Source organism: Sander lucioperca, chromosome 13 (assembly GCF_008315115.2).
Source record: "Sander lucioperca isolate FBNREF2018 chromosome 13, SLUC_FBN_1.2, whole genome shotgun sequence".
Lineage (NCBI taxonomy): Eukaryota > Metazoa > Chordata > Actinopteri > Perciformes > Percidae > Sander > Sander lucioperca.
Genome location: NC_050185.1, coordinates 4,915,117 through 4,931,673, shown reverse-complemented (window position 1 = coordinate 4,931,673; position 16,557 = coordinate 4,915,117). Strand labels below are relative to the sequence as shown.

The window sequence follows — 16,557 nt, the reverse complement described above, 5'->3', positions numbered from 1 at the left end:
AAAGTACACACATTGCCTCATCTCAGTTACAACACGCTCCCAAAGACCAGTTTGGGTTCACAGACCAGAATCTAAACCTCCCCGCTCAGCTGTTTGTTTCCATCCTACAGTCAAAACCTTCATGGCGCCGACAACTGGAAATGACACCCAGCTTCATGTCACTAAGCTGCCCCGTACATTTCTTCCTCTTTTACAACATTCTCTGTTCTCTTTTCCCCCAGCTGACACAGCCGGGTCACTAATGTGTTTCTGCTTGTCTCAAGTGAGCAGAGAAGAAGGGAGGGGGTTGATGTTTGCATATTCGACAGCCTGTGTCCAGGATATATGCCTTCCCAGGACGAAGGCCATGAGCAACACACGTATATACACATACAGTGCACCCTGAGGAGAAACTTAATGTAGCTTCCACCAGGGAGGGCCAGACCACTTTATGAATCTTGATAGAGTCTGGGTCAGCTGTAGGGCTGCAGTATTCAGTCTTCCAAACTGTCTGAATGTGTTTAACACATCTCATGACAAAGACGGTGTGAAGCAGCAGCCACCCCGTGCTGGTGGCTCTGCACTGCTGCCAACCAGACACTTAGCTCAAGTGTTGTTGGTACCCACTGGCAGAGATTTGGCAAAAGCCTGAGTGAACATGCCTGCAGGTAGAGTTTTGAATTCTTCTGTGTTGGCTTGTCGGAGGCATACATTAGGAAGAATCTTGGACCAGCCAGTAACATCCTCCTATTTTTTTTAATTCCCCAGAGCAAGCTCCATAGTAATGCAAGCCAGTGATGTCACCAATCACTCTCTTGTCTTCACCCATATCCAGTTTCTGTATGCTGCACTTGGCAAGATCTCTTCACACGAGGAAAACAACAGGAGGCACACATACAAATGCAAACTCACGCTCTCTCTCTCTCCCACAAACTCTGACACACAGCCGTACAATTTGACATAGGGCTCCTGTCAGACATGCAGTGTAGCTATTACACACAGAGTTCAAGCCAAGTAATGGAATTTAAAGATAGTTTGTTACGCCTTCTGACTGAGAATCAAAGAAAGCACACAGTATAACCAACAAACGCTGTTTACCTTTAGCTGAAGCCATAATATTTATTCTTTGCTCATATCTGATTCACGATTTCTGATTCATACTTTCTAGACCGTAACCTTGAGATTTCCATGAGATTGGGATTTTCCTTTTTTTAAGCATCTGGCCACAGAACAAGCAAGCCTCCCTGCCTGATGTTGCTATGCTCTTTCTGTTTCTAAACTGGTGGTGTTATTGATCTTGGCCTACTGCTTTAAACACAATTCCGTTCAGCTGGTCCTGTGGACAGCGCAGCGCCGTCATTTAGTCAGACCCTGAGGTTTACACTGAGCCATGAATGGATCTCTATGTTGTTCTCATAGATTTTGGACCGTTCCATCACAATCTGTGTTTGGAGGCGACACCCCTTGTCCCTCTCCCTCAATCTGAGCTTCTTTTGATAAAGTCCTCCTCTGATACTGTCATGACTGTTGTTTCTATGGCTCCCCTAACAGACACGGACCATTGAGGCCATGACACACACACACGTGCAAACAAACTAGAACACTGATACAGACATTTGAACACAATGGTACATGTCATGCACATACCGTACCGTTCATACCATACAGCTGTTCAGACATAAGGGGTTTTGGCCAATTTATTTTGAGTAGAAATTTGACACACATGCACATGTGGCCTGTGTGTGCTCCTCCTATGCCACTCCTCTTGCCATTAGTCAGGCTTTACAAGAGCCACTATGTACTACAGCAGGGTTCTGAATGAATTACTGTACAGACATGACCACAAGAAAACATGATGTGTTTTAAGGGCTGCTGATACCCTGGAAACCATTTGTCTCCTCCTTAACTTAACTGTTGGCAACTGGAAATGCGACCTTTGCCCTCTGGGGCTCAGAGATTTATTCCTCTGTAATTCCTTTATTATTATGCCACTCATTCATTATGTGCTCATATATGAAGAAGCATTTATCCTGGGTGAGTGATGTGTCAGTCATGTGCACTGCATCTCTTCAACAGAAGTGTGTGTGTGTGTGTGTGTGTGTGTGTGTGTGTGTGTGTGTGTGTGTGTGTGTGTGTGTGTAAAAAGCAGAGTGGTTGCCGTGGCACCCGAGTGGAAACACAACACATGTCAGCTAGTGCAGGCAGTGTGTGTGACAGAGGGGCCTCAGAGATATACCCTGGACGTGCGGCATGATGCTCCTCTGCTGTTGGGTAATATAGGTTAAATAAACTCTCCGGGACAAGAGTTGGCTCGCTGTGACATCGCTCAACTGTTAGAGGAGATATTTCTGGCACCAGAGCTGGAGTTTCAAGGTGTCGCAGTTGATTTTCTTTCCCCCACTGGATTCGATTCTGTCATCATGAAATAAAGCACTGTGGTACAAGGGAGGGAACGTTCAAGGCCAAATTTAAAAGTGGGTCTATTGAAGAGAGAGAGAGAGAGAGAGAGAGAGAGAGAGAGAGAGATCATGGGAGAATGTAACAGGGTTTTAATGTGCTCTCTTTGCCCCATTTCAACCAGATGTTTAACAGCGAGTTTGGTTTTTTTTGCCACCCGCATCTTATCCCGTCTTTCAACACACCTTACATATTAGCGCACATGCCTGTTATCAGGGAAGGATGCCCATTGTGTGTCCAGATGAGTAATGGTCTGATGGGGAGAGCAGAAATGTGTCATGGTAAAAGAATGTATACTTTAGACCTCTCCTGTAGGTGGTATTTCTTTCTTTTCCAAACAACATGGAGACTGTGCATACGTGTCTAAGTGATTTGCTGTAGTGCTATCCTGCCACACGCTATATGTTGGGTTGTAGGATGTACCATGTGGTAGGTTGTTTGAGGTTATGGTTAATGATACGGTATGTGTTCCCTTTTCTCACAGCTGAGATATCAACATGGCTTGACCACCCCAGACCTGCAGCAGACATTACCCAACCTGAAGAACTTTCTGGAGCATGGTCTGCTGGTCCGATGGTAAGCCACTTTATGCCTCAAATATTTCTTCCAAGGTCACTGAAGCCGGGAGATGTAATAAATGTGACATATCTAGTTTTACAGTGGATTTGCTTCTATCCACCACAAGGCTCAATCACTCTTTGGAATAATCACAATAGTTTCATTTTTTTTTCACCAATTGACCATTTTTCTCTTTTTTTTATTTTATCATATCCACATTACCTTCATTAAAACAGAAGCTATTCCTTCTGTGGTCTAATCACCCACCACATGAACAGACAACATGTAATAACATCACATAACACCAACCCGCGACATTCAAAATCAGACAAACTGAAAGACAAAAATAGGTAGCTTGTTAATTTCACCACCGGATCAACAGTCTTTATCCACTTTAATACATCATAATTTATTTATTCATAATACTTTGTATTATTAATCTGAATCGGCAAATTAAGCTATAAAATAAATAGTGAAGTAAAACGTAAAATAGGCCTACTTGAATTGCAGGAGAAGAAGTGTAAAGTTAAATACTCAAAATTAAAATACTCAAACTGAATCCGAATCAGACTGCGCAGACCTCGACTGTATAATAATAATTTTGGTTCCTGGGAATGAGATTTTTTTTTTTCCTTTTGTATCAAGCAGCAAAAAAGTTGTAGCATGACATATTTGAGTTAATTTGCCTGACTGGACATTGCACATCCTGCATGTCACCAGTCCTGTTTGGAATCTTTCCTCAGATACTGTTAGCATCTTGAGAAAAGACTCTACATCTTGAAGCCTTTTTTCTCGTAAACTGAGACATGAAAGCATATCATAAATCCCACATTTATCTTCCTTGCCTATCAGTCACATCCTCAAAAATGTTGCTGTCAGATTCTTGGAAGAAGGGTTTTCCTGGGCTGTTTATCATCAGTCCTCATGGCATTTTGTGTCAGTAGTAACTCCTGGTAGCTTGACAGAGGATTCTGTCCCCAGTCAGTAAAGGTGTTGGGAGATGCATTTAACTCCATTCAAGTTTACATAAGCTGTTGGAAACTCCTATATCTTAAACTGTGATTAACTCACTCCAGACACACTATAAACAGACTTGAAGAAACTCACTAGCATAGAAACATTACGGCTACAAACAAACATTTTGTCATGAATGTATATTGTTGAATCATCAGCATAAATACAACCTTTTGCGCTGTCTCGGACTAATGGAAAATCATCCTCTTGACAGGTTCCTTGAGGTATCCCACAACTGGTAGAGTTTACACTTGAAAATCAATGTATTTTCTCTATATATTACTCTACAGGAATTGTAAAATGTACTGAGACCATCCACTGCAATCTCTTTAAGATTGTTCATATACAGTACATGTCTAGCAGATGTGGGTTTTCAAAGTAAGAACTGTTCTGACAACAGAAGTTTGGTCTGACAGCGCAGTATTCTCTAACATCGTATGGTTGTATTAAGAATTAATGCTATATACTTCACCTTTGAAATGATGTAGCACCTCTGCACATCATCAGTACCTCCACATTAAAAAAAAAAGTTCTTGATGAGATTTGCAGCAGCCACTTTGTCCCGATGATGTGGAATGCTTAGATCTCTGCCTCTCTCTGTCTACAGGCTAATGGCCTGTAAGTAACCCTTCACTAAATCCTGAGAGTTGGTCTGTGTTGGGCTTGAGCTCCACTGCCCTATAAAAGAGAAAGCTGTCTTTGATCTCCACTCCTCTCCCAGGGTCAGCAAAGGGGAAAATGTGTATTACACACATTAATTGAATAATCTTTTGTTTTGAAAGGAAAGAAGCCATGAAAAGCCCAAGCTCTCAAATCAGCCCTCCACCGCCCCCCTCCTTAATGGGAAGTGGAAGGGCCCAAAGATAGATGAGATGAAAGCATGGGCCCGCTAAGCCTGAAGCTGTGTGAGTGTGTGTGTGTGAGTGTGTGTGTGAGTGTGTGTGAGTGTGAGTGTGAGTGTGAGTGTGAGTGTGAGTGTGTGTGTGTGTGTGTGTGTGTGTGTGTGTGTGTGTGTGTGTGTGTGTGTGTGTGTACATGTATGATAGTGTTTAAAGAAGTGGAAGTGTAACAGTTCGACAGTGGCTTTCCACAGCCACACACCTTGTGCAACAACGAGCCCATAGGGACAGGAACAAAAGCTGCCCTGTACCAACTCAGAAGTCATCAGCTGAAAATCGAGAAACTGCCTTTCTCATTAGCTCGAGCAGCACTTAGCTTCAAAAACATACATTGAAATCAGTCATTCGCACTGTCATACAATACAGAGCTCTGCTACTAAGGGGATAGATTTAGCAGCACCTTAAAGGAGCTGTACTCGACATTCAGAGCAATAATATAGCAGCAAACAAAAATGTGCCTTGTAAAGATAGAGTAATGGCGTCCTGAGCCTAGAATGAAGTCACACTCCCTCTGTGTGTGTTGTAATCCGAGCTTCTCTGTTCTTCAATTTTGATAGTTGGTCCAGCCACACATGCACTTTAGTGCATGTAGCCATGAAAAGAATGCAGGTATTTCATGCATTGGAGAACGGTCTGTGAGAGCCATTTGAAGTCAATCCCAGCCCGCTGTTTTCTTTTTCTCTCAGTATTTTGAGTATAGCCCCTTTAAAGGAATAGTTTAACATTTAGGTAGAATGCATATGTGCTCTTTTGCTGGGAGTTATATTAGAAGATAACTCTCATTTCTGTATCGTAAGTATGGAGTCGCCAGCAGCCGATTAGCTTACGTTGCCAAAAAGACTGGAAGCAGGGGAAACAGTTTGCCTGGCTCTGTCCGAAAGGTTACATCCGCCCACCAAAGCGCCCAAATACACCCATAAAACCAAAACATGTTTTATATACTGTATACATTTGGGTTCTTGTACATATTACCCAAACAAGGCAAAACTTGTTAATTAGTGAGCTTTAGCTTTCAACCCTTCTTTACGTTATACGTCATCTTGTAAATCTCATATCTAATAAATATTTTCTTTCTCAATACAGGACACTACAGCACATTTGTTATATTAGTGTCTTGCGTTTGTTTATTCATTAATTTTTCCACAGAATTATCAATATGCCCCTATATTGTAAAGCCACACTCAGACAAGCAAGCCATATTGTACTGTAGCTCCATGAGGATGCATTGGATTAAATCTAAATTGGGATCAATTAGCATAACGGTATACTTTTGACAAAAACGAGCATGAGATATATATATATATATATATATATATATATATATATATATATATATATATATATATATATATAAGCAGAGTTACATTCAGATACAATTTCAGTCGCTGGGACCCTGCTCATGAAATATGAATGTATGAAAAAGCTGCATGGCAGCTTTAGATAATTAGCTTATAGACTGTGAGAGAGAAACTAATATGCTTCCTCCATCCCTCCTTGCCACCTCTTTCTTCCCTCCACGCATCCAAACAAGGATGATGTGATGAAGGATATGACCATGGGCACTGTTTCCAGAACACATTTGGAAACAGTTCCTCCCTCTATATAGAACTAATTCAGCATGCATCCAGTCTGCAGGGAGAGCCTTTCCCCAAGCGCCAAGACCGACACCACGGGAGCATTGCGGGTTCATCTTGGACATTTTAGACAGACCGGATGGAAAAGCTGAGTGCATGTAGGAATAAAAAGGGTACAAAGTATGTTCAGTGGGCTATATGATGCTGGTCTGGTGGGCTGCTGATCATATCTTTATACATTTCCAAACAGTACTGTCTCAGAAACACATCATAACATGTCATGATTTATACAGCCCAGCTCTGGTGAAAAATGGGCAGTATAGTTAGTTTTTAAATCTTGCTGAAGGATAAGAAACAGGGGAAATTGTGAATCTATAACCCAGAGACAGACAGAGACAGTACCAGAAACAAATTCTTTGTAAACTCTACAGTCTGCTGAGATCAAAGCAAACACATTTAACATGCTGCTATTTGCCACTGCACATCCGCTGAGGGCCTGGCAGAGTTTCACAGGGCCCTAATCCTGCTCCGGTGCCTGGAAGCAGGGCTACGTACACAGGGGAGGCAAGGTGTGGTAGAGCTCCTGGCCTGGCAGATTCAACACTGCCACTGGAGGATGTGAACCTCCTCAAAGACCCCATAGTGCGTGAAATGTAAGCATAACCACAGTAGTCCCCCTGTGTTACATGATGTACACAAAGGGATGCAATCATACAGCTGCAGTCTAGTCAAGGATGAAAGTATATAATCTAAAATTTATATACCTAAAATAAGCATTTGCAAGGTACATTAAGCCTGACAGGAGCCCTATGGATTTACAATACTTATCACAGGCGATGTTCATTTGGAAGGATAAATCAAGGATATTTTCTTTTTCCTTGTTCATGTGATATGAACCACTTCCTCCTTTACCATTGGGGATATTGATGTCATTTCCATTTCATTTCTCTTCCTCTTTAAACCATTTTTCTAACCAACCACATTTTAAGTTTAATTTTTTAAAGAAAGTTACTATAATGTGATAGCTTTTTATTTTTGAAATTAAGCTTTTAAATCCTCTAAAATTAAAAAAAAAACTGTCATAGATGTTATTAGAACTTACACTGAAGATTAAGTACATTTTTACCCTCCACAAAAAGTGAGTAGAATACTGCTTTTTTTAACAGATTAGGTTTGGTCAACAAAATAATCTTAATTTAAGACTGGTAGAAGAATAGGAAGTCACTGTGCATGAAAAAAGATATGTTGTCGTTTTTACACTTTGGTTTTTGGTGTATAGAACACAGACCTATGATGTGTTCTGGTCAGGACATGTTACAGAGCCAGGCTAGCTGTTTCCCTTCTTTTCCAGTCTTCCTGTCTTTCCAGGCTAAGCTAAGCTAACTGTGCCAGGCTGTAGCTTCATATTTATTGTACACGCATATATATATATTTAATTGGTTTATTTAACAGTGCACATTAATAAACATGGCTGTAGAAGTGCCAAAGTTATCCAAAAGGCTATTTTTCATCTGCAGTCCCTGGACAGATGTTACAAAGCCGTCCTAAAAAAGGAAATAAGATTGAAATTTACAAAAGTGACATTATTGTTATAAACCATGCATTTACAAACAATAGTATTTCCTTTGTAATAGATGTAATACGTCCGCTAATGCACCGTTGAGCAGTATGCGGTGTCGATATTGTCAGCTTGTTGTTCGTGTTGCACGATCTGTGGTGATTCCCAGTCTTCAAAGGCCAGACAGTCAATAAGTCCTGCACTATTAAGACAAAAAGAAAGTTGCTTCCACCACAGTGCATATCAAATTCTTAGTAATGTTTGCTCTTGTGGTTTCACAGGGATTCCCTGAAACCACATCAAACAGCCAAATCTTATCTGCCATTGTTGGTTTTGGCCCAAAATTGTAGCTTCCTAGCAGGATTTGGATATGAACTGGGGCATGTTGTGAAGCATGTCGGGGGATCGGACATTGGAAAGGTCTGGCTTACTAAATTCCTGAGTTGGCCTGAAATATACCAGGTTTGACATCAGCAGTGGAAAGGAAGAGAGCGGACATTTGCAGTGTGCAGTGAAGTTGTTGTCAGGGTAGTGCAGCAGATTGGGGTACAGTGAGACTTAAGGCCTTACTCTAGGTGGTAGCTATTATTGGAGGGAACCTATTACTGTAGAGCTGTGTATCATATATTTTGAATGAGCAACAGGCCTTTTTCCCATCAGTATGATATATCAATATATTGTTATGAAGTTGTAGACAAAGTGCTAGCTGCACAGAAAATTTGAAATCTGATCCCTCTATTAGAAATTCCCATCCTTATTAATTGTGTACATAAATATGGATAGAATAATTTATTTTTATTTTCTGCATTATTATTGTTGTATTGTTGTTTTAAATGGGGTAGTGGTATCAGTAGTAATTGAAAGCAACAATTCCCAAAGCTCAAGTCATTGCATCAGAAAGTTGAAAATATAGTAAGCGAGTTGAGGAATTCTAAAGACATTCCCAATAACATCATTACATGCGCAATAACAACTTCTGGTGGAACGCAGTATCTTACCCTAAGAACATCAATTAATGTATGCCTGAGGGATGCCTGGCAACAGATCAGTAGTGAATATTTAAACCTATGTTTTTAACTAAACAAAGAGTCTACAGTCACACAAGCAGCACCGTGAGGCTGTACTTGAAGCACTGTGGTGCTTTGAGCTAAATGTTCACAATAACAATGCTAACGTGCTAAGCCTGTATAATGTCTACCATGTACATCACCTTAGTTCAGCGTTTTAGTTTGAGGCTGATGGAACTGTAATTGGTTTCTCAAGTATCCAAAGTATTGGACACATTTTACATTTCAACTGATGATGTACTAGATTAAAAGTTGAGAGATCACCATAGTCATAACAATTCATCCTAAGGGGGTCATGAATGTATGCACCAAATGTTGTTATTGAGACATTTTACTTAAAAAAATTACAAATGTTAACTTTATGATGGCCCTTAAGAAAAGTCAGGGGATCACCAAAGTCTTAAGGAGTCATCCTCTTGGAACCATGAACATCTGTGACAAATATTTGTAACCAGGGTGCGATTTGTGAAAAAAAGCAGAGGGAGGGTTTGATCATGTACAACGAAACATGCAATAATTAAATCCCCCTTTCAATACCATGGATATAGTGCTAATCGGCCAGCCACGCCAAAACACTTATTTAAGAATTTCAATATTCATTGGAAAATAATCTCAAAATGATGTAGCACAACGTGGTGTCAACATAAAACACAGAGCTTTCAGGCCAAGGAGCAGAGTTCACTTCACAGCGAAAACAAAATACTTTCACCCAGGAAACGTTCGTTCGTCAGGAGTGTTTTAACCACGATATTTTTCCTAGTTTTTTTTTTTTTTGCAGTCACCTATTGGCGGCTAAACAACTGCCACTGGTAGCCGGCGTCCTGGAGCTCTGTATCGGCTAAACACAACCAGCAACTGCCGCTCAGATTTTATCGTTCAGTCACACTATAGACTGTTCACGTTACAGCGCTTTACTTCTATTTTGGTATATAATGGTCTATTGGTAAAGTAGCATTGATCACTTTGAGGGGGGGATACATTTTGTCCTCAACGTGGATAAAATAATTCAGCAGAGACAGGGATTTGTAGACCAGAAAGGGACAAACAGACATTGCCATTCTTAGAATTTTATTCCACCCCTTTAAAAAAGCACTTTAAGGACTACTTGTAAGAATGATTTATGCAAGGCGAAGGACATTTCAATATGGGAACAGAGTAAATGTTTAATAACAATATGAAAAATCTCACGCAGTGCACCAAGAATGTCAACAAGAGACAGTTAGCTCATGCAATGTAAGTATTTGGCCTGTATGAGTTACAGCTTTTCCAAACAACTTTAGGAAGTGTGTTGCAGCAGTTCTGCCTTCCCAGCAACCGTAATCTGCACACATGCTTACAGTGGCCGTACATGTGTAGCCTAATTTCCCACATTAAAAAACATGTCATTGATATAATAGCTAAAATGTTTCAAGAAAAAAATGTTATGACTGCCCAGAGGTTTGCTTGGCTGAAGTCCTCACCGACACACCCAGTCTTCTCTGTTACTCATAGACTGCTGCCCAATTTGACACAAATAATAGCACAAATGTAGGCCAAACATAGAAACTGAGTGGAACAAAATAACACGGTCCACATACAAAATTCCTCATTATACAAAAGACTTTATTGCCAGTGTCAATACATTTGCTAGTGGTATAGATGGCAAGCTAAAATCGGACCAAATGGGTTATATTAGAGAGCCAGCTGGAGGGAGGAATGGAAGAAAATGGCTGATAATAATTAAAATCAAAGCCATCTAATCAGCCGTTGCCGTAAGGACATCAGTCAGTCAAGTTAAAAAACATAGTCACTTATTAGCTTCTTATAAATGATGCATGGAAACTTGAACTTTTCGCTTAGTACCAGTTGTCTCCAGTTTCCAAACCTGTATTGTGTTTCAAAGAGTCTGAATCACATTTTCCACTTACTTAAATGATAACAGACTTCTCATGACATCTGTCTTTCTTCCTTTCTACCGAATCAGGTTTTGAAATTTTGGACTGGCTACCAAAGAACCCATGATGGTTTCATTTGGAAAGTCACAGATAAGTGTATGAGATGGCAAATCATTAATTCATTCATTCATTCATTCATTTATTCTTTTTCATTTGAGTCTCTCCATAAATTAGGTGTTGAAGAGCACATTGTTTCCATTTTGCCCGAAATGCTTTGCTGCAGTATTAACCATATGCTCGTTGGAGGGGCAAGCTAAAGCCAGTCATATTAAATGATGTGTTTTGATGGACATGCGCTGCCAAGTAAAGCACAGTCCATCTCCTGTTCTGCCCATTTAATAGGAACACCCTCACACGTTCAGGTCATTACCCTATTTTCTTAAGCCTGATCTTGGTTGACCATCCAACATGTATGCCTCCGAAATTTTATCCATCCAGTATTTACAGGTTGTTATCATAAGCGGTTACATACTGTACCTTCAGACCACGGATGGTTTTCATTTACTGTATCCCAGGCGCTTTGAAGTTTGACAAGTTTCTCTCTTAAAACTAGACAGGCTTCTTCACTCTTCTCAGCAGAGTGTCCTGCCTGTGAACCCTGTCAGGACCACCTCGGCAGGGTGCTGGCATGGGTCAAGGTCAGGCCCCTTTTTACATGTGTTTGGTGGCGGAACTGTGCATCAGACTACGAGCTAGTACGCAAAATAAATGCATACGTCAAGTGCCACTGATAAAGACAACTTGCCTGGTAAGTGCAAAGCGACAGGAGAAAATTTACAAGGACATCTATTATGGCTGCATGTCCGACTGAAAAAGCAGAGATTTGTCCTCAACTCGTTAACCAACACGTGAATCTGTAGAAAACAGAGAGGCCCTGATTCACCTTTGACCCCAACAGTACAGTCCTCGGCTCCTGACATAGCGGAATGGCCATGTTAAGCAGAGCGTTAAGCAGTCCAGTGATTTAGGCCTTGGCTATCACAAGGCGGCAGTAAGGCCCTCATTTAAGTAGATTTATGGCTTCAGTACTGAGGCCAGGCGAGGTGTCCCCAGATCCCAAGTCTGTTATCTGTTATAGAAGTAAATGTCTGGCATACTTGGGTGGACGCCTGCTGCGCACTTCCAGGCATCAGAACGTGAGTGTAGTCTCACAGGATGCACAAATGTTTTCTGAATGTTGTAAGTTGGAGTGATTTACAAAGAGCTGCAGCTGTCTTTTCTCCTGGACCGGGGGAAAGGAGTTGAGTGCTTAAGGTGGAGGGGTGCGAATGAGATCAATAAAGAACCAGGTCCAAATAGCGCCTGGGTGTCTCATTCGACCCTTCAGAATGTCTCAGTCTCATGTGTTGGCTGGAGAGATTGTTGCTTACTGTAATAAATCAAATGCAGTTTTAGGTTGCGTTCAGACTAGATTAGGCACTGTGGTGAAGTCCTTCCATTCATTTGAATATTGGTAGTCCATTTAGGCCATGGCGGTGGAGCATGCAGGGGGTGCGAAATAAACGCAGCAGCCTGTGGCAAAAAGTAACATCTTTTGGAGAAACGCAACCAGACGTTGCGCTGCGATGGCCATCCACATACCTGGCGATCAGACCTGACACAACACAGCTGACACACGGAGTGTGGAAACACAAACGGGCAACACACACACACCATCGCACAACCCTGCAGCTAATTACCGCAACACCTGTGAATGCCGTTTTGAGTTTTATCTTGATTTTATCTTCTTAATTTAATACCGTGCTTAGAAATTGTGTGATTGTCATTGCTTTTATTCATGTCCTTGCTTACTTAGTGTATTTCTCTTTGTTCCTCACAGTGACAGACACCAGGTCTCAAGCTCCATCCCAGTGCCGACCAAGTCTCAGCTTGGTGTGTCTGCTGCCTCAGAGATAGGCTACCCCTGCCAAACCAGCTCCCCTGACCGAGGCCTGAGAAAAAGGGCAAGCTCGGAAGCCGATAAGTACAAGCCAACTCCTTCAGCCAGCTATAATGCGGCTGTGGGTGAAGAGCAGCCCCCGGTTGGCCTGGCACCGCCCTCGCCTTCACCCAAACACCTATCCTCCTCCCTTGATGCCGGCATGGCCTCACTTAACCTGGCTAAGACTACGGAGTCCAACAAGGAGGGAGAGCAGAAGGAAGAGAAGGAGTGCGAGGAGACAGCTGATGAGCTGGAGAGACGCAGAAGCATTGACAGAGACTCTGAAGTAGAAAAAGAAGAAGAGACTGAGGCGCAACCGCCCACTGGCACCGTTTCGCCCAACTCTTTTACAGTGCAGGACACTGGTGAGGAAACTGTTCCAACTAGTCAGCACACAAGAGCCATGAACGGCTCTTTGGTACCAGGACAGGCGCCTGTTAGCCTGGTCCCAGAGCTGCGTTGCTCTGTGGAGCAAGCTGAGGAGATCATGGGCACAGAGGCCACAGGTTTAGGCTTGGGGTTGGGGATAGGGTTGGGGTTAGGGCTAGCAGATGAGGCCCAGATGGAAGACTACCGCTGCATCCCTGTGGACCACGCAGTAGCTGTGGAGTGTGATGAACAGGTGCTGGGAGAGCTGGACGTCGCTGGCTTTGAGGAGTTCTCCAGACGCATCTATGCACTTAATGAGAACATGTCCAGCTTCCGCAGACCGCGCAAGAACTCTGATAAGTGAGGCAGAGGTCCTAAGGAGAGAGGGAGGCACGAAAAAACTTGCACAGAGGGTTTGGACAAATACAAGGCCGGGACATGAGGACAAGGATGGGGTTCCCACTCCCTTATCGCAGCATCAAAAATCATCTGAGCTATTCTGGAATAACGACCAATTTGCACTTGTAAACATTTCCATAGTAATCTTTTAAATGGAATACAGTTAAAAGTGCAAGTATCGGGACAGTAAGCTCTACTTTTATTTTTGATGGCAGCATTAATGTATTTTTTAACAATTGATGGAGCAATGAATCATCATTCAGACATTTTTATTCACAAACTAATTTGGCCTCAGCGTTAGCAATCGCCCTCATGAAGTAGTGTCAGTTATTGTAGTCTGTTGGTCCATGACAGGGGACCATTAATGTAAAATGACAAACTATGTGTACAGCATCACTCGAACTCTTACTGCAATAACAGCCCTTAACTCCTCGTACAAAACATAATTGTCTCAAAACTGCATTTAAGATTCACATCGACACTCAAGAGTGCAGCCTCAGTACATCAGTGTGTAAAGATCTTTCAATGCAGCAGCTTATTTGTGACATTTTATCAATTATAGAATCATTAACAAACAATAGGCGCACACATCGAGAGGTTTTATCAACATGAATCATCTACACTAAGGACGCTGTCCCAGTACTTGCACCTTTGAGCGTACAAATAAATGTTTTAGACACTTCCCGAGCCTTCATTCAGGGTGAATGACAGTTGGTGTGTGCAGGAGGAAGGACGTGATGTGTATGCGTGTGTCGGGGCTTCACATGAGCATGCAACCACAGTCACACAATCACAGTTAGGTTTCAAGTAACCTCACCAGTGACCTTTGGACGCGGCATGGTTTTGCCACCACAAAGTGAGGTGGGAGCCGGAAGCAGTAGCCCAATCAGAGACTCCCTAACTGTGACACACGGCATCCCCACTCAGCAGCTCAAGCCACCCGTCATTCTCCACATGGAGTCAAAGTTCTCCTTCAGGTCTTTAGATGAGGATCAGGTGACAGGTTTGAGTGTACAGCACATGGCAGGGATACAGTGCAAATATTTTTCTGTCCAGCTCCATGTCCTCTGTTTTTCTCGTTTTATTTTTTGGAATTTTAATAAACCCCATCATTATTAACATCAATGTTAATGTTACGTCCACTGACTCTCATATTCAGTAGACCAAAAATAAAATTTTGTGTCCGTGTTCTGTTGGAATGTCTCACTCAGGCTCTACTTTAAGTGTTAATAGCAAGTGTCTCAATCCCATTGTCTGTGATTTTGTCCCGTGTCTCCATGTTCTGAATGCTTCTTGCACTGGTATTCACTGATTGCGTTATTTATGTCTCAACGATTGTGTGTGCTTTGTTTTGAAAAAAATCAATATTTAGTTTTATGTTCCCCACTCACATGGGATGTTGCTCATTAATAATGTCAAATGTTAAACTGATATAACCAGTGTCTGGGTCCTGACGTCAACAGCTGCTTTGCATCGCCCACCAGTAAAAAGATGGACTCTCCACCGGCAGCCCACTTGTGTTTCAGATCCAGTACTGTGGTTGCTGACTGTTTAGAAGTATTGTATTTAAAACTAAAAGATGAACCATGTTAAATCATTTCCATAAAATGCTATACAGTTCAGTAAGTGACCATGTACAGATACTTTTGTATGGAGGGTTTCTTTTGTTATTAAAGACTTGCAGTCCAATGGCATGGATGTATGTAGTAGTGGTGTGCGATACTGCAAAATTTGGTATCGATCCGTATTTACATACAGGCGCCAGTATCACTGATGCCGTGCTCTGCCAACATTTGTATCGGTGTGCTCAAGTTTGACAGCAATTTAATTACAATATATGGAACATGTAGGATATGATGGTTTCAAGATGCTATGAAAATGGACAAAATTCCAATATCTCCTGGAAACCGATTAAAACAAGTCACTAGTAGCTGTGTGAGGCGGTGCTGTGAGCTAAATGCTAACGTCAGCGTGCTAAAATGCTCACAATTACAATGCTAATGCTAATAAGTTATGTTTACAGTGTTATACCATCTTAGTTTATCGTGTTAGCATGCTAACATTTACTATTTAGCACGAAAGACTAGCTGAACAGCTGAGGTTCATGGAAATATTTATAATAAATTTGCAGGTTGCAGGTCATAAAGCAAAGTACTGGACAAATACAATTTTTGACCTGATGATGGCATAGAGGAAAAGTCAGAGGATCCCAAAAGTTATTACAACTCAATTGATAAATCATTTGGTTCATGAATAGTGCGACAATAGTCATAACATGTACATCAGAATGACCCATGAACATGTCATCAGATGTCTTTTTTTCCCACTCGAAAACCTAAAGATATCCAGTTTTCTATCACAGAAGACCAGAAGTAGATAATTGAAAAAAAGTTGTTTTTTTTGTCAGTGGACTATATTAATTTCTCGACCGTTCTGTTTCAGCTTTACTCCATGAACCAATAAACCAATGGACCTTTTCAAGGAAGACTTGTTGACTTGTTATAGCAGGAACGGCACAAGCGTAGCTAATGATATTAATGATTGCTCTGTTCCATGAAGGTGTCGCAGTAAGCACATTACACAGGCCCTGGACCCAGCACAGCTGAATGGAAAGAAGCCGTTATGAATGTTTGTTTAATAATTCCTCATTAATAGCACCTGTGCCTATTAGATCCAAATAGCTCCTGTGTAAAAGGTCTATAACGGTGTAAGGTGTCCTGAACATACCAGCACAGTCCTGACAAGAGGTCTAACCAGGTAAAATTATTGCAAAAACCTGCGTTGGTTGGACCAAGGTTCTCTAACTGCAGTGCATGCAGTGCTGGCAT

The 16,557-nt window shown here is 41.7% G+C and overlaps 1 protein-coding gene across 1 annotated transcript in view; it reads left to right on the top strand.

Annotated features, from left to right (window-relative positions):
- The window catches only part of uvrag (UV radiation resistance associated gene), a 97,435-nt gene extending 82,012 nt beyond the window's left edge, over nucleotides 1–15,423 (top strand). The window contains exons 14-15 of the mRNA XM_031310848.2: nucleotides 2,921–3,012; nucleotides 12,860–15,423. Coding sequence (XP_031166708.1) covers nucleotides 2,921–3,012; nucleotides 12,860–13,694 — 927 coding nt within the window. The 3' untranslated portion in view covers nucleotides 13,695–15,423. The remainder of the gene's footprint in view (nucleotides 1–2,920; nucleotides 3,013–12,859) is intronic.
- Nucleotides 15,424–16,557: the final 1,134 nt, after the last annotated feature.